We start from the raw sequence: 26,428 nt of genomic DNA, 5'->3' as shown, positions 1-26,428 counted from the left end.
TGAGCGCTGAGAGTTTTCAGTTTCAGTTTCTCTTTGAACGTGCAGCCGAGTTGTTGTTCTGCGTGCGCCGCGCGGATCGCTCTGACCAAAATAAAATACCCAAACCAGCTTATTAGCCACTGTCGCGATTCCCGAACGAGTTCTCCATCAAAATATCGCGCATATAGTATCTTATAAATGTCCCTCGGAGGAAGTGCGTTGCGTGTGATTCTGTTGATGTGTTTGATTGAGCGATGATTTTGATAAAAATCCATTGAGCCTTTTTTATTTTCCCCTACTCCAATTGGAAGTTTATAATTTATAAACCCATTATTTGTCAATTGCGGTATCTGTGCGTTAGTGTGTGTGTGTGTGTTAAGCAAAAAAAATTCAGTTTCGACAAATTCAGCAAAACAGCCATAAGCCAACATTGATATGCATACATACATATATAATTATACACACATTTATGTATAATATTAAAATTCGAAACGCCGAGAGACAGAGACAGAGACGCGAAGAAGAACAAACAAAACAAAAGCGACGTCTAGATTCCCTCCACTTCTCCGTTGCTCGCTCCATATTCGGAATTTGCGGCTATTTCGGCATTTTCCTCACCTTCGCATCAACTCTGTTACCTGAGTTGTTGGTGTTGTTTTTATTACGATTGTGGTTGTTGTTGTTGTTGCCGCCGATTGCCGATTGCCATTGCAGCCGGCAATTTGTTTGAACTGTTTGCGACGCTTCTGAGCAAAACAAAAAGGCACAACTATGGCGATGCAGCGCGAGGTTGGAGTGCAGGATTTCGTCCTTCTCGACCAAGTCTCGTTGGAAAAGTTTATGGACAACTTGCGTAAGCGGTGAGTATCCTGTCAAGCCCCTCCCCCTCCCCATCACCATCCCCAGAGCAGTCGCCTGCTGTCGAGCTTTTATGCACACAGCATACTTATAGTATATAAGTTATATAATGCAAGCTGCCGCTGCTGCTGGTGTTGTTGTTGTTGTCGCTCTCGGTCTAGTTCAAGGCTGAAACCTTGCACATATGTACATATACATACATATGTATGTATGTATGTATGTATGTATGGCAAAAAGTTTGTAGCCTTGTTCGAGCTTTGGCATTGCTTGGCCAACTGGCTGCGGTTCTTGTTCTTGTGGTTTCTACTTTGTATCTCCGCTACTTGTCTGTTTTATTTAAAGCCGTCTTGATTTAATGGCCATTTCAATTAAGCCAAAACGCCTTAGCCAAACACTTAGCAATTGGTTCTACTTCAGAGCACGTGAGGCTGCACGAAATTTGCATACATTCGGGTACTTCAAGCGTTCCAATTCCTTGTAATTCTTTTCAATTCATTTCAACTTTAAAGTTAGATAAATGTCAAAACTGGAAGCATTTATTAATTAATTTATTCAATTGGGCTTCTTTATAAGCCATGCTCGCGTTAAATTAAGGCCTGAAAGCTGTTTCTGCGACAAATATTGGACAGCTGTTAAATGTTTAAAGTGTACTTGTCAATAGCAGCAAATAAGGTACATATGTAGCAAATATTTAATTAACAAATTCTACTTGTAGTCTTGGCCAAAACAGTACAAATAATTTGCACCTAAATTTGTCGAGTTTTAAAAGTATATCAACAATATGTTGCTAAACAATTAAAACTAAAAAGAATGCTATACTTAAGCTTAGTTTATTTCTGGAAGCATTGCTTTTAAAACACAATTGATTATTTGCATATCTGACTTTTACTTTAATGGAAAATTTAGTTTAAAATTTAGAAAAATATCCCTATTTTGTTAAATTTAAATGTAAGATAAATGTAGATGTAAATTAGAACAATCTATATAAATATTACTGTTTTTCAAAGGACACAAAATTGTTATACAACAAAATGCGATAATGTTAAGCCAAAAATTGATTATTTAATATCTTTTTTAAGCAATTTACTAAATGAATGAATTCTCTTAGATTTTAAGAGAAGTTGAGTTCCATTTCTGTGTGCCTTGTGCTTTCTATTATGGTTCCACGAGATTTAATATAAAGCACAAGTATGCATTATTTTTAGGGACAGAAATTCATTTTGTTTTAGTTGATTCTGGATTGCGCTAATTGGAAATGTAAGATTAATAAAAAAAAAAAAACATACATAATGGATCGAATATTCATCGTATAAACGTTGGCCAAATGAAGTTAAATCAAAAAAATTTCAATAAAACAATGAGTTGCATATCAATTGTTAAGAATTCTGAAAATGCAATTGCGCATTTTATTTCTTATTTCCACTCATCCATCGATTGAAGAATTAAAAGTGTTTTGAGGTTCGGTTTCCATTGTTATAAGCATTTCATTTGCATTAATGTTTCCAATTGAAATGAATCAGTTACGCTGTTTCTTTAGTAGTTCAATCGCTTTTTAGTTGACTGACTGACTAAAACCCAACATGGTACCACTGTGCAGCAATCGGCAGTCGAACGAATCAATTAACATTTGAAAAGACGTGCTAAAAAGCGCATTAGCATAAAAGTAAACCGATCCGTAAAGTGCCATATAATTGTGACAAACTCGAAACTATTTCGTGGCGCATTGATAACAACAAAAGCAAATACATAGTATACATAGAATGGTTTCGGTGCGACTTAATGATAATTATCTGGCACTCGATTATAGCAGACCCATCGAAGCATGCCAAGCGAACCAGACCGCACCAAAAACCAAAAAACCGAGTCGGAGCCGCAAGCGCGTTTGGACTCGCATTCGAAGCCACCAGGCATCGACACTGGCGACGCATGCAACAAGTTGTTGACACTATGCATAAATCACACACACATACACAAATAAATATGTAGCCATGTGTGGCATAAACATGTGTAATTGCCTTATTTTTAGGGTAAAGAACTCACACAAAATAAGTAAAATGTGGAAGGCAGACAGACGTTGGTGGGCAGTTAAATATTTAAAATTGTTCCCTTCTTATAAACAACTTAAGAGTCAATAATTACGGAATTAAGTAACACCATCATATGGCGAAAATCTTGTAACTCAACCCTCTTATGACTCTGGTATTGTGTATTTATTTATTTCATCAACAAACAAAGCGGTTGATGAATAAAAAATCAATACAATAGAGAATGAAAACTAAATAAAACTAAAGAATAAAAAGTGCTATAGATATTACAACAATATCTAATAACAAATTCGACTTGGAGGGAGGATTTTATTTAGAGACTTCACGAGACCTAAGAGCTTGACAGCATAGAAATACTAAGACTTAAAATAACGCTGGAGGTCGATAAATGAGATACAGAGTCTGGGAGAGGTTGCACACTTTCTGTCAAAATGACAAATGTCTTAAGAAGAAAGACTCTGAGAAGCAGAGCCGTAGATTCTGACTGTGGGAGTATCTCAACGAAAGCCGATTCTGCTGCTCACTCCAGAGGAGGCTTCCACTTCCACTCGTAACGCTGGACCCAAAAGTTCAGCAGCTTGTCACAAAAATGTTTCAATTTTGAAATCAGTGCAACAGACTATATCGATTTCAATCAATCTTTTTCATTCAATTCAATTCACTGTGCCGGCTATTTAGTAAAGCCCGACTGACACTTGCTGGCCCAAAAGTGTGTTGGCTGGCACTGCACGCCTTTAGTTGTAAATTGTAATCAGCTTACTTGTATGTCCAATGATAAGCTGCTGTCATAACTGATACGAGTATTGTTGGCGTATCAATTGCAAGTTGCATTCATAATTACAAAAACCCAATTAAATTGCATAATGAACGGCACGCAAGTGTTTCTATTGAAACAAAACTAAAACCTTACTTACTCAGCAAGAAAATGGCAAATAAAAGAGCCGGAAAAGCGCAAAGCAAATTGAATTGGTGCGGAAAAGCAAATAGGAGCGGGTCAGAGGGGAGAGCAGAAAACTAATACAGAAAAGGCTTCATAATGCAGCAAAAGCAGAGAGAGAAATAAAAAAATTAAATTAAATTTATAATGAAAATATGATCAGCTATACGTGTACTCAACAACAACAACAAAGCCAACTCAAATGAAACTCACTTTCGTTTTTCAAGCAGACGGCAGGCGGCAAACGGCAAAAAGGAAAAACTGCATTTTTGTATGACCACATTTTGTTTATTTCGCTTATTTAGCCGCATGACATCATCTGCCGTGCACTTGGCAGTGTAATAAACATAATAAAAAACAAAAAACAGAGGCTCTACAAAAAACAATAAACATTACAAATCCAAGTGGCAAGCGCCGCTTTTTTGGGACTGTCACTCATACACTTAGAGAAAATGCTTGTTAGCTTTACAAAATCTACAGTATTAAGAGTGCAATTTTATATTTAAGAACTTAATCTATGCCTTACGAAATGTGTTTATTTAGACATACAAAAAATTGCAACTCATGTATGGTTCTGTAATTAGAACGGGGCATTACCTAAATACTCCTGTACATTATTTAGCAAAAAGCATTTCGTATTAAGAACGGGGCATTACCTAAATTCTCCTGAACTTTATTTAGCAAAAATGTATTCAATAATCTTTTAAATTATTTGAAGAGTATCTGTTCTTAAGCGAAGCTCTTTTCAAATCAAAGCAGGCTCCACGCTCTAAGAAAGACTTCAGCCAGAACCAACCTTTTTACCAAATAAAGTAATAATTATGATATAAAGCTCCGAGTTGTGTTTTGAAGATTTCCAACTCATATAAACGACCTACAGAGTGCAATGACAATTTATTTCTGAAAATATTGCCATAAAATAATAAATTAAATTCGTATTCTTTAAACGTGGGTGCCATAAAGATTTAAAAATATATACATATAAAAAATGATATACTCTGGAATATATGGTCTGACGTACTCTCAGTACGCTGCAGGTTCCCGAACCCCACTTCCAACGCACAAGCAAAAATAGATTAGCGTTAAGTAGATTCGCAATAACAAATAAAAACAAACAACGCACAAATATGAGAATAAATGACCAGAAACATAAATTCAAAGCACAGAAGCAAAATAAATAATCAACTTGAAAAAATGTGCTTTTATGACGATCGCCACTTCCGTTTTTAATAAACTGGACCTCTTTTCTTTTCTTTTTCGCCCAAAAGAAAGGCAAATTTTTGGCATCCATTTTTTTCCAAGTGCATGAACTTCTTCTTCTGTGCATGTTAATATGTAAATTTTCCGTCACTTCTTTTATTTTTATATGGCCCGAAATAGCGTCGCAAAGTATGTGTCGGACAGCAGCGATGCGACAATAAATGTGTGTATATATGCTTATGGCATATGTATATACTATATGTTTATGATTTTCAAACTGCGAGTATCTCACAGATGAAACGGAAAGCCTGCGCATGCTGCAAAGTTTGACGCCAACACTCTCTGACGCTGTTTGTGACTCACGATCTCGGTCTTTGCAGCGTATATCTTGCGATTACTCCGCTACACACACAAATAATAACAAATGCCATCGCGTAGCCAAAAATAATATATACTATATAGAAGAAACTAAAATGAGCTTCACCGAAGCAGCTATACTCTGCCTAATTTGAAATAAATGTTGTTAAACAGGTCTGTTAGAGCCAGTTCTGTAAGTTGGAGAATGAACTATGAAATAACCAAAAACTAAAATAGAAAACTTTTTCCAGCAAGTTCTGCTCTAGAATCTATGTAGATTAGTCATTTGTCATCTCGTCTTGCTTTAGAGCCTACTGCTTCTTCTGATGATTTTAATTCTTAGATAATGGAGATAGTTCTTAAGTTTGCAGGGTGCTGGAAGAAAGACTGTTTTGATTTAAGGACAGTTTTTCTCAAGAGCAAATGCTGTTCAGTCATTTTTCGATATTTATCTCTTTGGATGCCTATCTGAAAATTCTTAGGATAAAACAAAGGCTTGGATTTATGAAGAGCTTCGAAATGAAAAATAGTTTTAAGCAATCATCTTTATAATCTTTGATGGCTTAACAATCAAGAAAGTCTTCACTAAATTGTTTTCAACATGCGTTACAAAGCTTGTTGCATCATCACATAAAACTATTTAGGGAAGAGTATTTTGTGGCAAACCGGTTGATGGCGTCAGTTTGCGACTCACCCACAAAGCAAAACAGGAAAACAAAAAATGCCAGCCAGCGAGCCCAGAGTCGAAGAAATGTAAAAGAAACCCGTTTTGTTTTTGTTTTCTAGTTCGTTGCCAATGCTTTGGCTTTGTTTTGTAACTCAACTCAAGTTCAGTTAGCAATTAAAAATGTTCACATATTGTTAGCCATAAATCAGCCACACGAGCACTCTTTCAACCCAAAGCCAAACACTTTTGCGCCACGGTCATTAAGTTAAGTGTCCCAAGCTGTGCCGCCCCCTGGGGTGTGGGCTGCGGGGCATAGACTTGAGGTGCATGCAACATAAATTTCCCTGATCGATTGCATGAAAAGTTGCACTTTTCTTCAGCTGCGGCATACAAAGACTCCAACAGGCACTCAAGACTATATTTCTGTCTATTTACACACACTGATAAGTTCAGTTTGGTTTTGTTTACGCCACTGCTCATTTATTTGGCCTATATTTTGGAATTTGTGTTTCTATTTGTTTACCCAGCTAGTTCTTCATGAACTGCCGTTGACCCCGTCATCGATAGACACTGAATTTTTAATTTTTAGTGCATCTCAGAAGATAAGCAGCAGTTTAAATTCTAATTCTTAGAGCCTTTGTCAGCCGAAATTATTCACTCTTATCAACATTACAAGTAAAATGCCCGCAAACGCTCCACAATCATTTTCGCCTATGAATATACATATATATATATATATATACATATATACTCGTATATGTACAAATGTATATATGTCTGTACACTGTATTTAATTTCCTTGAGCCGCACGCTCACATGACTCAGCAATGAGTTTCAATGAAATCCCCTGACAATTGCTATCGGAACAGAAAAATTTCATTTTAAACACACAGTTTAATGTGTGCTCAAACTATTTTTTTTTTGGCATGGCCAAGGCAATACTATAAACATCTTTGACAGGCGACACATACACTGTACAAAATTCCACAGTGTCTCTAGTATGCCATAAACATAAAACAAAATTTTATGACACTAATGCTGAAGGCTTGATGGCAATGGCCCTAATCGAAGTCATAAAATGGTATTTCAGCAAAATTTATGTAGCCTCACAAGGGCTGAACAAATTTATTATTGGCTTCTAGTTTTGTGACCAAAAAGTAAATATTATTTTCAAATATCAAAGATAATAATGATATCTTTTATGATTACACCCAATTCTGTTTTTACACGGTATTTTTATAAACGCTTTTGATATGACACGGTTTGAAAATTAAAAATCGCATATACTTGTATATTTCTTTAGATATAAGGAACCAATCACCATTTTTCACGGTTGTTTCTGTAGCCAATCTACCGTATAAAAACAGAATAAGGTGTACTATTAAGAATAATACTTACATATTTGTGCCACTGCAAAAATGCTTAGAAAAGGGTAGTCCCAGAAGCTACTTCTCGGTACTTATTTTCTATACTTATACTTATATATATACTTTTATACTTCTTTTCCCGGCGATGTTTAATAGCTTTGATACCCTGTTTATAAAGAAAACGTCGAACTTCTCTTAACAGCTCTGATGCGATAATAGACATCAGTTCTTGATCCGATCTCGATGTGACTGTGTATTCTGGGTCCCCCACTTAGAAAGGTTCCTTTTCCGCTTCGTCTTCCACCACGTTGCAAAAGTCCGAGAAGCTGAAATCTGCCTGGAAACTGTTGAACCAACCTTTGCAATGTTAGAGCCACAATCTTATCCAGCAAGTGCAGGTGCAATTGTTTGTCGCAAGTGCTTGCCTTAGTTGATAAATAGTTGGTATTCTGCGGGCAAGCATTTATAATTTATACGACTATATGAAGTGTTTGTTTATAATACGGCACATAGGTACGAATATGTACTTGTATGTATGTAGGTATGGCACCCTCACTTCAGCAATCTATTTATTTGTTTATGTGTTAATGCCTTGGGGCTTGTATAATGCCAAAGACTGATAAGATTGCGGTCGAGTGCTTGAAGCGGGTGTCGTGCAAAAGCACTAGAAGTTATACGCGTACATGGGTGCCCGTAATATAACCTTGAGTTGGTTTTAAATATTTAAAAGCCGGGTATATATGTAGAAAGCAAAGTAATAATCGCTTGTGCGATTTTCGATAAACGCCCTCAATATCGAGTTATATAGTATAGTTGAAATTCAAAGTCGACTTTGCTCGGACAAGTTTTTAATTAAAATTGATGATCTCTCGGCTATCTATCGCAGCCTGCTGTCTATAAAACAATCAATTTCTTTATATACATATAGTACTATGTACTTGTGTTTTTCTTTTAGCCATGGCCAAGCACAGCACCAGCCATAATAATGGCCATTAAATTGAAGCCTTAAATGAAAATGCAATTTTATGGCGCATCGCATTAACGGCAAAAGGCGTCTACAAAAATTTAATAAGACTGCATATTTACAACGGCCGACACATAAACAAAATAGTTTCGAAGCTTTTTAGTCCGACAGCAGGCCTATTAAAAGCATCAAGAATTCCCTTTCAATTTCCGATTGCAATCAAAGATTGTCTGTTTATTTGTCTAAACGGCACGTACGGTTACTTTGTAGCCAGTTTCCAAATGTGGCAAAGGTAATAAAAAGAGCCGCAGTTCAAATGCAAACAGATGCAGTGGCAGTTGCACTTACAATTGCAGATGCAGTGGCAGTTGCATTTATGCAGTTCAAAGGCAGCTGTTTGCTGCCAGAGTTGCCATCAACCTGTGCTTTCATCTATTTTGAAATTATGTGTACAAAGTTTTTTCCACAAATGGTTTGTACTTGCAGTTGAGAAAAGAGCGCAGAAGTCTCTCTTCAAAGTTCAAAATATTTCTTAAGCAATTATTTTAGATTTTTCCTGCTAATATAGAAAATACAAAACACAATTCCTGCTCTTTTCCCTAACTGAACTGAAATACTGATTTTGCCTTTAAGCACCTAAATACACTATTAAATATGTATTAGTAATAACCCCAAATTTTTAACATGGTTTATGTCTTGGAATTAAAAAATTAATTTATTTCAGTTTAAGCTATATCTCTTATATATTTTTTCATTCCAAAAAGAGAAGCTTTTTTCAAAATTTAAACATGTTATCTGATAAATATTTAGTAAAAATAATTACATTCCAAAAGAAAAAATATTTATGGAAGAAAATTCGAATAAAAGAAGAAAATTTGGTCGTTTCTATGATTTTTTCCATAACTGTACATACGACTATAGTGAGTATATATAATCTGAGTAATCTATCCATCTTAATGCAGCTTTTCTCTTCATTAAACAGGAGTGCCTTTTTTCAATAATTTCGGGATTCAGGCAGTTCTAACTTCTGTTCTCCTGCTCGTTTAGTTATTGAGCCGCAGGCTGTTTTGTGGAAAAATATACTACGTCTGATAGGCTGCTATCACTATGTTTGCACCATATAGGTAGAAATCAGTGGACGATAAGCATGGCATGGAACGGAAATCAAGTGCAATGTAATGTCATTTTCTATATAAAGCGGTTTGCGGTAAAAAGCCGCGTTCTCTGTTCTGCCAACTCACACAAATGTGCAGATTCTAGCAAATGGCTTTATTTGCTCGTAACTTGTCCGCATGGCTGTGCTAATGACTTGGCTCTGAGATGATTAGCCACCAGCACGTTGAGTGCTGCCACAATGCATTGCCACATCTGTCTGTTGCAAGTGCCATGCGATGGGCTCACCTGAAGCATGAAGAATCAAACAAACAGCTCGTGCATGCCGCAGGTTGGATACAAAACGATGCCGTGGCTCCGATTCCGTCTAGACGTCGCCTATTCCCTGCTGTTTATTTACACAAACATCCATACATACAATATATAGTATATAGCATCAATCGTAGTCGTGTTTGTCATTTGGGTTGCAATAACTTTTACTTGGGGCATCTGCAACTGCAAATGCACTTGCATCTGCATGTTGTTTAGAGTGCGAGTGGCAGGCAACAGAAAGAGTTTACACAAAAGTTTATCATCTTGTTGAATATCTAGATCTGCCTAGTTAGTAATGCTGTCCTGGGCTATACTTCCCCTCCTCCCCTTACCATTCTGTGGCCAGTCTGTGCTAATTGATGTGCGCCTCTTGCTTCGTCCAGACACACACAGAAGCCAAATGCCTCCGCGTCGACTGTTAATTGAAGTTCATTTGAAAGCAACACGATTGCGCAAAAAATCAGGAAACAGAAATGGAAGAAAAACTGGCAAAGAAATTGAAAAATTATATCGCATTGCTGCCGTTGTTGATTATGGAAATTGAAAGTGTTGTTCAGCACGTTGTTGAAATTGTTGCTGCCATTTTCCCTGCTTCTGCCGACACTAAGCAGATGCCCCCGATATGGAACTTTTATAAGCCGGTTCGGTATGCGTTCATAGACTCGCAATAACTGATATGGCAATAGCTGAGTGAAGTTAGTTAAGGATACAAAAGTTGAAATTAATAAACAAAACCAAATATAAAAGCTCATAACTATATCAATAACTAATTTTATAGAACTTGTACTTCAATAGCTAAGATATGCTTTTGCGGATTTTCCCAGAACTTAAAAAAAAAGTATGACTCCATAGGACTTTAATAAGTAAAGAGAAAACAAAAAAACAAATCAGATTATTCAGCTCGCGGATATTAACATTTAAATTCAATGGTTATTCGAAGTGAGCCCAGACTATTTTATTTAGTTAATAGACATTACATTTGTACTATTGTTGAAATAGTTAAGCATTATTAAAGCAGAGCCCACATAGTTCATTTTTGTAATTCTAGCAATTTGTAATAAAATATCTTTACTTGAGGATCCATAAAAACATATTTTCAAAAACATAAGAGTAACACACAAGACTATTAAATAAATTGCTAATACTATAATATCATGTTTTTTTACCTCAACTTTTTAGTTTATTTTTATAGCTGATTGCAAATTTAACCGATGGGTAAACTATTGAGTAATATTCTTATACTTGTATTATTCTATCATATTTCGCTCCACTTGGAATTTGTTTTGCTTTCATATCTTATTACGAAATCTCGTTCAATTTTCCTTGCCATATCCGCTCTGCACGCTTCTCATATTTCCGTATTTCCCAATAATTTCATCCCCCAGGAAAGTTACACCCCATTAGCAGCTTTCTACGCACTTCACACACATTTTTATCTATTTATGTCTGTTTTCCGTCAATCCAATTTGCTATCTCATCTGTGGCTATATACATACTTATAGTATACTTGTAGTATAGTATGGAGCCACATTTTGAAACGCGGGACACGCACATGCGCTATTCCTAGTCGATAAATCACTTAAATTCAATTAAATCCGCAGAAAGCAAATAAAACATTGACCCACTAAAAGCAAAGTCTGCCAAGCACTATGACGTCAGCTGGCCATTTACTGGCAGAGGCAGTAAGGAAAAGTGCAGCGACGTCAAATGGCTAACTTATTGATTTTCTCTAGCCAGTTTGTTTTTAGAATGCGGCTCAAGGCTTTGCCAAAGTGCTGCGTATTTAGAGTCGCTCCGGGGACACCGGGGGCATGCGAATCGAATGAATCATCGGCGCTCGAAGTGATGTTTTGAATATGCAAATACTTACTATGCATCCGACAATAACAATTAAGACAGGCTTAGTCAGCCGTACAATCGATATGTATGACAATTATTTCTTTGCACCTTGGGCGTGCTAACAGTTCTCAGTAATTATTATTTATTATATGAACTGCACTATTATTATAAAAACAAATACTCGCACTAGACACATAAACAAATGACTCATAAAACACAATAAAAACAAACGAAACTCTCGGGATTCTTCGTGTGAAATAACAAATAAAATATGTAAACAAAGTGTAAATAACTTGAATTGTTAACAATATAGTAGTGTTTTGGCGGCATTCTTTCTAGTGCCTCGAGTGTCTAGTCTAGTATATAGAAATGAACAAAGAACATACACATATAGTATTTGAATAGATGTTCAAGTTTCTTGATTGCGTCATTTGGAGCTCAGTTGGGTAAAAATTAAAAGCGCGAAAAATAATGAAAATAATTTTATTTTTATGATGTGCGCACAAGTATGCGAAGGCGACGATCAACATTTTAATTTATTGTATAACGAGCATTTTATTTTAGCTGCCAAAATTAATGCACAGCCTTCCCAAGTCGTTCTGCGAGATACTTGAATATCTAGATATGAAAGCATTTTTACGAGGCGGCAATCAATTTAATTATTCATAGCTTAATCTTAATCACACTCTCTTTTGCAATTGAACTCGGTTCACCTCTTAACCTAGGCGATGAGCAAATAAATTTCTGCTCTTTCAACAAACGAATTTGGCTAAAAATCGGCAACAAATAAATGCTTCAACAGCAAATATAAAATTGGCCATTCACACAATTTGCAGTAAATTTCTGTTGAATGCATTTCTTTTGATTAAAATGTAACTCGTTAGCTGCGTATGTATTTAAGCTTGTGAGTGCCAGCTTACAAGAAAAACAATTTCATATTTATTGACTAAGTAAGCTTACAATTTAGAACACACTAAGGCAGAGAAATCCATTCAGCAATAGAAACGTGGAAAATATGAAATAAAAAAATATATTTTTTGCTTGAAACGAATACGTTTAAATATTTATTATATTAGTTTTTTGGTGGCTCCGGTACTGATGGATATTTCAAATTAATTGCAATCATTCGTTCTCTCTTAAAACTCTCGATTGCTTTCAGTAATAATTGCAAAACACAGCTTTTAATATTTGTACGATTTTTCAAATACACATTCTTCATTTTGAAGAGCTGTTAAGTGAAAAGTCTTTAAATCTTTCTTCTGATTTTCTCTAAATTCATTTTTATTGAAGTCTGCGGCTTGCCCTCAATTTTGATTCTCATTCTTCTCAATCACACAAGCAAGCACTCATAAATCACAACTGTAAGTTTTGCAATTGCTTGCTTTGCAGTCAATTTCTTTAACCTCATTAGAGAAGTACTGAGATAGAAATAGAAACGGAACAGGCAGCTAAATATTCGTGCATGCTCTGCATGCTTGTCCATCAAGCATACGCCACGTGGGCGTTCCTCACACCTAGCTCCGTCTAAGTAGACAGTAATATCGTGCGCTCACGCACGCCTCAGGTGTCACTTGAGGAGCGCCCGCATGCCGCCCACTAAAAAAGACGGAAATATGGAAAATAAAAAGCAAAACTGTGAAATCATAGAAATCATCGCAACACTTTGTTAAGCGGCTTTCGGCCAAATGCTCGCCCTTTTCCACATGTCTGACTGACCCGCTGTGCTAAAAAGTCAACAAGCGTGCTAAACGCTAAACGACTTCTCAGGCATTGTCTCAGTCGCTGTCTCAGTCTCTGGAGTTCAGTAGTTCATCATCATTAACATCATCGGCGGTGTTGGAGCTTCGTGTCTCTGTCTCCGCGCGTCTTATGTTTTGACCCACATGTGGCGGCAAACGTCAAGCTGTCTATAAATGTGTTTCGGACTTAAGTAAAACCATATGGCGACCACCAGCAGCAACAACAATGTTATATTGAATGTGGCATTGTTTTTAAAAATATACCACGTTTGCGTTATGGCTGCGAGCTGGAGAACTGTTAGCTGTTTTCTTTTTTTCTAGCCATTTCACTGCCTTTCCGTCTTAATGGGTTGCTGTTAAGTAGTTGTTAGTTACTGGCACTGTTGCTTTTAGTCTGGCTTTTGGGCCTATTGGGCGTGGCAGTAGCCCACCCAAATGTTTTGTAAGCCTCTCAGCCCAAGCTACCTGTTGCACGACACTCCTTATGGTTATTGTTATTGTTGTTACTCGTGTTGTTGTTACCTGTTGGTTGTTAGCTGTTGGCTGTTGGCGTTGATGTAAGCAAATTGCTTTGTTACCAGTTGAAGCCCCAACTCTAAGCAACTCGAATGTGTAACAGAGAAACGTTTTGTAATTAATGGCGAGTGTACATACATTTGTGAACACATGTAGTATGTGTGTATGTGTGTCTTATGTACAGTTTAAAACGAAATTAAGTTAATACTTTGGCTTAACAAAACGCAGTGAGTTGCGCAATTGAAAGCGATGCGATGCTCACAAGCTTATAGTCGCAGCCAACTTAAGCGGAAGTAACTGGTAATTAGTGTTTAAGGGAAATCCAATTCATTTATTGCTTAAAACAATTAAACAAATGCGAAAACTAATTGTGGCATTTAGGCTACAATTGCAAGTGAAGCAATGAATTGAATTATTTCATTAATAAACAAACATGTATAGACTATATAGACTAATGGAATCATATTGAGTGTTCGAAACAATTGAATACATTTATTTCTTAGTGAATTTAAATTTGGATTGGATTTATGATGAACAACATTTATATACACGTATTGTCTTTTAAGAAAACAGAGCTGAAGTCTTGAGAACTTTTTAGTATCTGTGGTAAAATATAATTTCTATAAAACTCTTTTATGTAATCATCGGGACTGTAATTATTTTGTTTATGTATATAATGGTAGATGTGATGATTATAGCAAGTTTGAGACTAAATAATGGGGCTAATGGGGCCCCAAGAGAAGGGGTTTGGTCTTTGCCTCTGGAGTCCGTAACTTGTTCGTAATCTGGAACGTGCTGTTCCAACTGTTTTCAACTATCTATTAGTGATTATTTTTCTAGTGCTACCAAATAATTTGAAGATACGAGCATGGCACTCAACACTTGAGATTAAAACTACGATGAATAACAAACAGAAAGAATACTTTAAGAAAACAGTGTCTTTGACAAACAACACTTCAAATACTACTTAGGAGTACTCGATATAAACTGAATTATACTTCCAGCTAGTATGTATTCAAAATATAGTCATATACTATAGTATAGAAGTGCTTATGCATCTGCTTTATTGCCTTCTTTCAAACTTTTCCTCCATTTAGGATCAGTTAATACTTCAAAGATGACTGAATAACAAACACAATAATATTCAAGAAAACAGTGCCTTTGACAAATAAAACTGCTTAGCAGTACTTGATGTGAACTGAATTATACATGTATGTATTCAAAATATAGTCATATACTATAGTATTGAAGTGCTTATGCATCTGCTTTATTGCTTTCTTGCTAAGATTTTCTCCACTCACAAGATCAGCAAATACTTCAAAGATGAATAACATGAATAACAAACAGGCCTTTGACAAACAACCCATAAAATGGTGCTTAGAAGTAGTGAACTTAATTTTACTTATCAAAAAATATATATATATACTATAGTATAGAAGTTCTTATGCATCTGCTTTATTGCCTTTCTAAGCTTTTCTCCATTTAAGATCAGCAAATACTTCAAAGATTCGCTCCGCACATCAGCCCGAGTTAGTTCAATTTTATATCACTCAAATGCCCATCAATCTGCCAATTGACCCACATACGGCCAACTGAATCAGTTTATAACTTTTGGCGCCCTATAAACTGTATACAAAACAAACACACACCCTCAGTCAATCAAAACAATAACAATTTTAAATCAATATGACCAACAAAACAGAGCAACAACCAGTAATGCAATTAATCGAAAGCCAACTGTGCACCGCACGCCGTCGCGTGTCTGTTGGAAAACATAATACAAGTAATTACAGACAATGGCCAGCAGCCGGCTATTTCAACTTTTTCGTGGCTGTTGAAAAACAAATTTTGATTCGAATTTTAAAGAAAAGTCGAGCAAGCCGAACAGCAGGCACACACACACTCCTGCCGATTGTTGTTGCAGTTGCTTTACATAACAAAAACAACACCAACAAAAACAACACCAACAACAACAACAACAACAATGAGTGCATATTAAACATCTAATAAGTCAGTCAGTCAGTCAGTCGATTTAATGCATTGTGTCTGCATCTCTAAACAATGTGTATTAATTTTCCAACATCGTGTGTTTTTCTTCCCCCCGTCCCTCCGCACAGCTTCCAAGTGGGTTCCATTTACACATACATCGGCGAGGTGTGCGTCTCGATGAATCCGTACAGACAGATGAACATCTACGGGCCGGAGACCATACGCAAGTACAAGGGCCGGGAGCTGTTTGAGAACCCGCCGCACATCTTTGCCGTCGCCGATTCCGCGTACAGGGTCCTCAAGCAGCAGCATCAGGACACCTGCATACTGATCTCCGGAGAATCGGGAGCCGGCAAAACAGAGGCCTCGAAAATCATTATGAAATACATTGCGGCCGTCACAAATGTTCAGGGACAGAACGAAATTGAGCGGTGAGTACAATATATTTTTAATTATCCTTACTGTCCAAAAGGCTCTTATGTCCTTTTAAAAGGTTTAATACTGAGAGTACAATATCAGAAAGCATTATTTGAGCTTCAGTGAAATTCAAATGGGTTATATATATTTTGTGGAATAAATTGGGTTATATACTATATATTTTGAGAGAATTCTGATATCAAGCTTGTAAGGATTAGCATTATTTCTTTTTTTTTCAATCATCCTTACTGTCCAAAAGGCTGTTATGTCCTTTCAAAAGGTTTAATACGAGGAGTACATTTTCAGAAATTATTTGAGCTTCAGTGAAATTCAAATGGGTTATATACTATATATTTTGAGAGAATTCTGATATCAAGCTTGTAAGGATTAGCATTATCTCGAATACTGATATTTTAATCCATCAATCTATATGTGGTCCATGCCTTGTCCAAGCTGGAATCGTAAACTACGCTTTAGCAGTGAATCATTTATTCAACATTTTCCCCATTCATAAATCCGTAATATTAAGAGTTTATAGTGTAGAGGACCAATCAACGATAAAAGGCATAGTTAACAAATTACATATAGTACTACTTATGTATGTAAATGCTGCTGGGAACTCGTTTGGTATTATTATTTAAATATTGCGCTCATGGCCCGTATTTAATGATGACAAGCGTGTAGACTTTCCCGCCGCTTACAATGTAAATTTTCAACATTTTCTCGCTTGAGACTTTCATTAACTTGATGGCAAAAATATGCCAGACCGAAGCGAACTTAAACCATTCCCATACTCGTATGCATGAGAATTGGGACTACAACTATATCCAAAACACATGTCAATTTCCATACCTCTCTCTTGCGAGCTTAATAAACCACTTGTGTGATTAAAATCTAGTGTCTGTAATGCTGTTAAACGTTTCTTTTAGCGGCTTCCAGAATGATTTCATACTTCAATGAAAGTAGATTTCTCAAAAGATAGATTTTAGCTAACAATTTAATATACCTTCTAGAAATAGTTTTGCACAATCAGGAAGTGGGTTACAGTATAGGAAGGTAGTGACATACTTATATAGTTGTCGAACATTTTTACAGAGATGGGGATCCCACGGGAGAAATATTACTGGCAACTGAAAAACGAAATTCTGAAAAAATATAAAGTTTAGAATTTAGATTCAGACCAGCTATCTTTTGCAAGCAAATATTGTTGAAAAAAAAAAGATGAGTAGGTTTGGAAATTGTAGACAGTATTAGAATAACTTTTTCAACTGATTTGAAAAGTCTGCCGGGTTTTGTTCTGTGCGATTAGAATATTTAATTCGATGTAAATTTATATAATTTCAACATCACTTAATTATTTTAGTTTAAGCTTAAATTTGCTTTCATAATTAGTTATTATTTTGCATTCATTTAAAATAAAGCAAACTTTTGCGAGGTTCTGGCTTTCTGCGAGAGAGATTCTCAAACGAAATATGTTTATACTCATATTATTTTATGCATCTAGTTAATCGTGAATGATTTTCTCGAATATCAAAAAATATTATTACTATTATTCTTGGAATTGAGAGAGTAAAGTGCGAGAACCAGAACATCGAGTATATCGAGTCAGCCTGAATTCTTGTGACTAATACTTTTTCAAGTCTTGATAAAATAGCCGTCGGAACGATTATGCTCTGCGATATAGTACATATATCCACGATGACATCACTGAGCACATACTCGTACACTGCTAAATTGATTGCTCACTAATTGTCCGCATTTGGTGAGGACGGGAGGACGTAGGAGCTGCGATAAAAGCACTTCGTCTCAGCGACTTTAATCACTTTGCCATTTTAAGGCAGCCGGCCAGGCACACACACTCGTAAAAGCATAGAAAAACCCAACCTCTGCCCCATTTCGAGTCCCATTCCGATGCCCAGCCCAACCCAAACCCACTAAACTACTACTTAGCTAATTTTAGTGCCAAGACGGCAGACAATTTTAAAATGGCATTTAGTGTAACGCTTAAAGCGTGCATCATTTTCTTAATTAGTGGCCATGCCCCATTTTATGTTGCCCCCCGCATAAAAATTGTCTATGAATGCCAATAAAATGTTATGTTCGTTTTTATTTTCCATTCTCTGTGCAGCGTCAAAAATGTGCTCATCCAGAGCAATGCGATATTGGAGACGTTCGGCAATGCGAAAACGAATCGCAACGATAACTCAAGTCGCTTCGGCAAATACATGGACATCGAGTTCGATTACAAGGCGGATCCTGTTGGTGGCATTATCACAAACTATTTGCTGGAGAAGTCGCGTGTAGTGCAGCAGCAGCCGGGAGAGAGGAACTTCCACAGTTTCTATCAGGTAGGTGGTGTGTGAGAAGTACTTAGCTATAGATGAGATATAGTCGAGTGATTTACTTTGCTTAGTATGAGTGGCATTTCAAAAATGTTCCTTATAATTCTGGGGAATTTTTTAAATCTTTAATGTCTATGTAAAAAAGCCATTTTATTCAAGGAAACTGAAAGGAAAGGGAACTGAAATAAAAAATATATATATATTTTATTTTAAATAGATTCTTAATAACTAAAATAAAAAACATGCTTCGAATTTAAGCAAAAATAAAATAATAATAGAATAAGTCAAAATAACATAAAAAGTTTGATCTGATGACAGAAAACTTTGTTATGCGGTCAGTCAGACAATTAGTTTGCACGCAGTTCGTTCCATTTTAGAAATATGTCAGGAAACCCCTACTAACGAAAAGCATTTTTCTGCTTCATAGACAGGCTTAGATTTTATTTTTCAGACCTTCCCCGAAAATAAGACGATACTGTCTACAACTCATTTATTAATATTGCGACAGATTCTTGAAAAAATATCAAAATATTATAAATTGTATTAGAATAAAGCTTTTTGAATTAACGATCTGAAATGGGGATGCCAAGTATTACTATATAGTATAGTATCTGTATTTTAATGCGTCAGATTCTCAAAAAAAAAGATCATCAAAATATGGTATAATGTATTAGAATAAAGCTTTTTGAATTAACGATTTGAAATGTGGATGCCAAGTACACCTAATTCTGTTTTTACACGGTCTTTTTTAAATTAAAATTTCCATAGATATGTCTTTAGATATAAGGAACCAATATACCGTGTAAAAGCAGAATTAGGGTGTATTATCTGTATTTTTGTTTTGAAAACTATCAAATGAGGCGTCTGTATTGGATTTTAGGAATGCAATAAAGCATTTTAAATTAACGATCTGAAATGTGGATACCAAGTATTATCTATATTTATATCTATTTGTTTAGAAAACTATCAAATGAGGCGTCTGTATTGGTTTTTAGGAATGTAAACAAATGGATGGTTTGCTGACCATAAGCCATGCCTTTGCAGAGGCTCAAATGTTTCATGTAACCATCACGCTCTAGTTCCTGGTCTTTCCCGCTGAATCACGCACATCTCTAGCTCGGATGAGCTGTTTGTGTTTGCAGTGAGTCAGCAGCGTGTCGCGTGTCTGTTTAGGGGTGGACTGCCTGAGGCGTCAATTACAAATAGTTTCAGCATATCAGTGAATGCTATGGACGGGGGGAGGGGGTTGTGGGTGTGGGTGTGAAGAGTCGACTCTGTGTTGAGCCTCGTTAGTACTTTAGCTGTCAATTTTATAGTTTTGGGTTTGGGGTGTGGTTGAAATGAGTTATGCCTTCAAACCGTTATGTGATACATTTTTATAATGTCGAGGAATAAATACAATCTTATCCAAAATATTTGTCTGCTATCTATTTATTTTACTTTGACGTGCGTTTATATAATGAATCACTAACTATAAGTGGGAAACTGATAAAATAAATGTCTTTTTATAGAGCTTAATGGCAGAAGTCTTTGATAAGAAAAATTCCCAATTCCCCATTGAATAATACAGATTTTTTTGTATGTATTTAAACTAACTTGTATATATGTTAGTGCTTCCTAAAAGTGGCTTATACATTCTTTTGAATTATTTGAACCGCCTTCCTAGTCTTGTTTTATTTTCGAAATACTCGTAAGTAGATTATTCAGTAATTAATTTGCCAATTACTGCGCACAGTTGATGATGTCATTAGACTTTATAATTGAGAATTGAGTCTCATGTGTTACTTAAATAAATACGATTGCTGTCATAGCCCAGACGTTATTCGAATACCCATCCGATAACGTAAGATTAGTCATATATATACAAGTATACAGATCATATTAGGAATGGACTATATAATGTATGCATGTAGGTTTCTTCATATATTTTTCATATTCCTCACCCATTTCATTGATAACGTGCCAGCATTATATGTATTTTATTTGTATTATTTTTTGTTCATTTAGCATGAAGGTGTTAATTGATTGAGAATGACATGACGATGATTAAGTTTGTTCATTCAGTGCTCACATTTATAATTAGCACACAAGCTTTTCAGACTTTAATTTCTCAATCACATTAAATGACTCCATGGTTCTTATTGTGTTCAGGTTTTTCCTTATATAGTATGTCGGCTGTTCTTTCTATGTGTGCACACAATAAAGTGGAAGGCATTTTAAATATAGACTGGGCGTGGTTGCTTGTCTAATCAGTTCTCGCCTACAGACGGTGTTTGCAATTTATCAGCCATTGATAAAAACGGCGCCAAACCCAACAGTTGATGATATACAGGTTTTTAGATTCACAATTTTTCGGAGCACATAAGAAAGCAAAAATAGAACGGCTGATTTATATGTCTACTAATTTCCCCCTTTTTTTTGTGGATTTTATAAAGATTACTATTAATTTCAAATCAAACAAAATTCTTAAAAACAGTTTGCAGATGCAGATCTTAAAAATCTTTCTATACAGTCTATTCTTTCTAATTTGGTAAATTTTCTAACCTAATCCATCATTTGCCAATAGCTTCCCCGTCTACTTATATCAAAAAAGTTTAGTTGTAGTTTCAATTTTTATTTATTTTTGACTTATATCGAATATATTATGTACTATAACCAAGAATTGTTCAATCATTTCTATATTATTTCTAAAGGATTCTGCAATTTTGGAAATTTTCTCAACTGTCTTCTTTTTACAAACGAAAAAATGCATTTGTGTTAACGAAAAAGTATTGTTTGAAATCAAATTGAAAACCGAACCGTTTGCGTTGCTTAGAATTATTTACCTTTTGTTAGATACTTCATCATACTATATACACTTGATTGAGTCTAATTGAAGCAACATGTACAGCACAATCATTTTTTTGTATTCACATTCGCAATCGCCTAAGACAACAAACCGCAATCAAATAAAAATGGCAAACGGACCAATTAGAAGCGGAAGTTCAATTATGGTTAACATGTGTGCCAATTGGCGATTAGACTAAATGTTCAGACATTAACATGGACATGGGCAGGCAGACGTTAATTTACATAAAAGAATGACTAGAATTTCAAAAGAGAAAAAAGTATAGAGGTATTACATTTCAGCGAGCCCATAAGCGTTAAACATTTTGTCTACTTTGTAGCTGCTACGCGGTGCCACTGACAACGAGCTGCGACAATATGATCTGCAGAAGGAGACCGGCAAATACCATTACTTGAATCAGGGCAGCATGGACATATTGAATGAGAAGTCCGACTACAAGGGCACCTGCAATGCCTTCAAAACTCTCGGCTTCTCCACCGACGAAGTGCAAACCATTTGGCGCACTGTGGGCGCCATTCTGCATTTGGGAAACGTGGAGTTCCAAAGTGAGTTGTGGTCTTCAGCTTTCCATTTTTCCACTTAATAAATAATCCTTTGCCTACCTGCAGCAATCGAGGACGAGCTGGTCATCAGCAACAAGAAGCATTTACAGTCGACGGCCAAGCTATTGCAAGTGACCGAATCGGAATTATCGACAGCGCTGACGCAGCGCGTCATTGCTGCGGGCGGCACTGTGATGCAGAAGGATCACAATGCCACACAGGCGGAATATGGCAAGGATGCGCTGGCCAAGGCCATCTACGACAGGCTCTTCACCTGGATCATATCGCGCATCAATCGCGCCATTCTCTTCCGAGGCAGCAAAACGCAGGCCCGCTTCAACACCGTCATCGGCGTGCTCGACATTTATGGCTTCGAGATCTTCGACTCCAACAGCTTCGAGCAGTTCTGCATCAACTACTGCAATGAGAAGCTGCAGCAACTCTTCATTGGTATGTGAACTGAGTAAAAACCATAATGAAATGGTGATAATCGAACAACATGGTTTAATTACAGAGCTGGTGCTTAAGCAGGAGCAGGAGGAGTATCAGCGCGAGGGCATTGAATGGACCAACATTGAATACTTCAACAATAAGGTGGGAGTCGAACACAAAGACTATCAGAATTAGTTCACTGAAAAGAGTTCTGATTCTGCGATACAGTCAGGATTGCCTATAACTGACCCAATGTCCTCTTAATTTCAGATTATTTGCGACCTGGTGGAGCAACCGCACAAAGGCATTATCGCCATCATGGACGAGGCTTGCCTCAGCGTTGGCAAAGTCACGGATGACACGCTGCTGGGCGCCATGGACAAGAACCTGAACAAGCATCCGCACTACACCAGTCGTCAGCTGAAGCCGACAGACAAGGAGCTGAAGCATCGCGAGGACTTCCGCATCACACACTATGCCGGCGATGTCATCTACAATATCAATGGTTTCATTGAGAAGAACAAGGATACGCTGTATCAGGACTTTAAGCGCCTGCTGCACAACTCCAAGGATGCCAATTTGAGCGAAATGTGGCCTGAGGGCGCCCAGGACATTAAGAAGACTACCAAGCGACCCCTGACCGCCGGCACGCTCTTCCAACGTTCGATGGCCGATCTGGTGGCCACACTTCTAAAGAAGGAGCCCTTCTATGTGCGCTGCATCAAGCCGAACGACATCAAGAGCTCCTCGGTGTTCGACGAGGAGCGCGTGCAACATCAGGTCCGCTATTTGGGACTGCTCGAGAATGTGCGCGTCCGTCGTGCCGGCTTTGTCAATCGGCAGCGCTACGACAAATTCCTGCTGCGCTACAAGATGATTTCACAGTACACGTGGCCTAATTTCCGTGCCGGCAGCGATCGCGACGGCGTGCGTGTCCTCATCGAGGAGAAGGGCTTTGCTCAGGACGTGAAGTACGGTCACACGAAGATCTTCATAAGATCGCCGCGCACCCTCTTCGCACTGGAGCAGCAGCGCAACGAGATGATTCCCCACATTGTGACCTTGTTGCAGAAACAGGTGCGGGGCTGGATTGCTCGTCAGAACTACAAGAAGATGAAGGCAGCGCTATCCATCATGCGTGCCTACAAGACCTACAAGTTGAGGTCCTACGTCCAGGAGTTGGCGCAGCGCTTCCGCAGTGCCAAGCAGCTGCGCGATTATGGACGCAGCATTCAATGGCCACAGCCCCCACTCGCTGGCCGCCAGGCCGAGGGCAAGCTGAGACGCATGTTTAACTTCTGGCGTGCCTACATGATTCTGCGCAAATATCCACGCTCCGAGTGGCCGCAATTGCGTCTGCAGATCATCGCCGCCACAGCCCTGAAGGGACGTCGTCCCCACTGGGGTCAGGCGCGTCGCTGGCTGGGCGACTATCTGGCCAACTCGCAGGACAATAGCGGCTACGAGGCCTACAGTGCTAATGTGCGCAATCTGAAGAACAGCGGAGATTTCCGGGCCGTGCTTTTCTCCGCCTTCGCCAAGAAATTCAACAAACACAACAAGCAGGCGGATCGCGCCTTCATTGTCACAGACACAGCCATTTACAAGCTGGAGGGCATCAAGAAGAAATTCAAAGATATGCAGCGCTCCATCACAATCAAAGAAGTATGTTATACTCGTAGAGATTAATTAATGAGAATTAACAAGCAGGACCAACAAATTATTAGCTTGAGCAGACAACTTTTTGAACTTCAAAACTACATTTCAAACGCTTTCTGGCGATTCGCAACGCTAGTGCAGTAGCTAGAATAACATAAAAATATAAATATTTCCGTAGGCAAACAATTGACGCGTGTTTATAGAAATGTTTGTGTTTTTAAGATCCATCATCTCAGAACAGAGATAATGGCATACAACCTTCTATTATTTGTACTACGAGACAACTAATATGTTTTGTTGTATACTCACACTTTTTTAGCGCCCTTCTCGGTGATTCTCAACAGCAAGCTTTAACATTTTAATTGCATTTAACAGCTTTACATTAACTTCAGATCGCATTCTTCTTTTTTGAATTGATTTGTCAATAATAAATACTTCGTCTGTTTCAGCTTACCCACATTAGCATCACACCTGGCCGCGACCAGCTGATTGTCTTCCATTCCCCTGCGAACAATGATTTGGTTTTTGCATTGCAGGGCGAGTTCACGCCCCTGAAAGAGGATCGCATTGGCGAGCTTGTTGGTGTTGTGTGTAAAAAGTACTTTGAGTAAGTTTGCCAAGCTTCTCAGCTATTGAGATCTCATTACTCACTTCTTGGTTATCCTTTCAGTGTGGTCGGTCAGGAATTACGCGTCGATGTCGGCAACAGTATTCCCTGTCGGTTGGGCGGTAAGCCACGCACCATTCTTGTTGAGGCGGTGGCCAATGTGGAGAATCCCAATTTCCGTCATTCCGCTGGCAACATTATCTTCGAGGTGCCCGCCGCGTATTGCGTTTGAGCAGCAGTCCAGATATCCTTATTCTGAAATCGCACAGACAAACCACTTCTCTGTCTGATTTCGGCTGTATTGTAAATTACACAAATCTATGCTTAAGTTTCCTCTAAATTTGTCTTGCATGTGGTCTGTGTAGTAAGTAGATTTTAGGTTTATAAGTCGATTGCTGTTATTGTTCTCTTTGTAGCAACATTCTCGCCTAGCTTGGCAACATGTTGCCCGAACGTTTTGTGCCTTGTCGAGCAACTCTTTCAACAATGTTGCTGCCCAATGGATGTTGTATTTTCTAAGTCTGTTCTGTGTTTGATTTTAAAGTTTAGCAAGCAATGAAATCAAAAGTAAATGTTCTATTTGTAGTCATAACTTGATTTGTACATTTTCTCTAATTATACATACTTAAATGTTTAAATGTTCTCGTGTAAGGCAATATTTATGTACTATATATATTTAAACGATTGAAGTGCCCTTTTCAAAAATTGTTTAAGAGTGCTGGCGCTGGTAGAGCCGGCTCGAAATTGAGTATTAAATGCATGACACGCACTTTTTGCATTTGTTTATAAACAACAAATTCTTAAACAACTTATTTATAATATACATATATGTATATTTACATGTACCTACATTTTAAATGATGTTTAATTAAAAGCACACACAAAACGAAAACTAAATAATGGAAATGAATTTTTGTACTTATGCAATATTATTAAAATGTGTGCCATTTGCAAGTATGAATGCATATTTATGTATATTTTTACGAACATAAATAAAACAATGATTATCAATGAACATCAGTAGGCCTTTGAATTGCTGTTAATGCAGTAACTGCGAGTATACGAAAATATTTTAAATACTTGTATTAAAAGTTCAGTGCTGTTTTTGGAGGCGGACAGTAAGCAACCGACGAATATTATTTAATTTTTCCGCACAAATATTTGGGTAAGAAGTTGGAAAGTTTTCAAAACAAACATTCTAATGTCCTCTTCGTTTTTCCAGATAAGAAATGATACCCATCAAGCAAGAACCACAAACTGAGGTCGCAGAAGCAATGGAACACACTCAGATGAATCAGTCCGAACGCGATGTCTTCAGTTGGGGTGATGTAAGCCAACTGGGACTGGACGATAGCCAGACCGGGAGCATGCGTAGGAGACGCACAGCTTTGCAGCGCTTTAGTCAGCGAAACCGCTCCGCAATCTCTGGACAATGCGGACGCGCAGTCGTGTCTCACACATCAATTGTGCGTCAAACGCACGGGCCTAGGGCAGGCGTAGGCTGCCAAGCCAGGCCAACTCACAAGTGTAGGAACTGTCGCTGCTGTCGACGTCATCGTCGCATCCATAAACGTATGAAACTCAAGATCGTCAAGCTGATCCGTAAAAATAAACGCGTTATGAAGCAGAAACGCTGTTTGCTTAACCGTTTAACCTTATTGGTGCCTAATACTAATATCTGATATGTGACTCCGCATAT

At 37.5% G+C, this 26,428-nt stretch overlaps 1 protein-coding gene across 1 annotated transcript; it reads left to right on the top strand.

The window, feature by feature from the left end:
- The first annotated feature begins 50 nt into the window (after nucleotides 1-50).
- Nucleotides 51-25,744, top strand: LOC115631563 (unconventional myosin ID). Its single transcript, XM_030528354.1, has 9 exons — nucleotides 51-839; nucleotides 16,011-16,313; nucleotides 18,428-18,647; nucleotides 21,809-22,034; nucleotides 22,098-22,481; nucleotides 22,546-22,625; nucleotides 22,734-24,128; nucleotides 24,572-24,729; nucleotides 24,793-25,744. Exons 1-9 carry the CDS (start codon nucleotides 751-753, stop codon nucleotides 24,959-24,961), a joined length of 3,024 nt encoding a protein of 1,007 aa, XP_030384214.1. The 5' UTR covers nucleotides 51-750; the 3' UTR covers nucleotides 24,962-25,744.
- Nucleotides 25,745-26,428: the final 684 nt, after the last annotated feature.

Source organism: Scaptodrosophila lebanonensis, unplaced genomic scaffold (genome assembly GCF_003285725.1).
Source record: "Scaptodrosophila lebanonensis strain 11010-0011.00,11010-0021.00 unplaced genomic scaffold, SlebRS2 tig00001412-arrow-pilon, whole genome shotgun sequence".
Lineage (NCBI taxonomy): Eukaryota > Metazoa > Arthropoda > Insecta > Diptera > Drosophilidae > Scaptodrosophila > Scaptodrosophila lebanonensis.
This window is presented reverse-complemented; position numbering and strand designations above follow the sequence as displayed.

Excerpts from the sequence above, each read along its gene's own strand:
- LOC115631563 (XM_030528354.1), top strand. The coding sequence starts at position 751 with ATGGCGATGCAGCGCGAGGTTGGAGTGCAGGATTTCGTCCTTCTCGAC. Across the intron at positions 22,482-22,545 it reads GCTGCAGCAACTCTTCATTG|AGCTGGTGCTTAAGCAGGAG; the intron begins GTATGTGAACTG and ends GTTTAATTACAG. Across the intron at positions 24,129-24,571 it reads GCTCCATCACAATCAAAGAA|CTTACCCACATTAGCATCAC; the intron begins GTATGTTATACT and ends CGTCTGTTTCAG.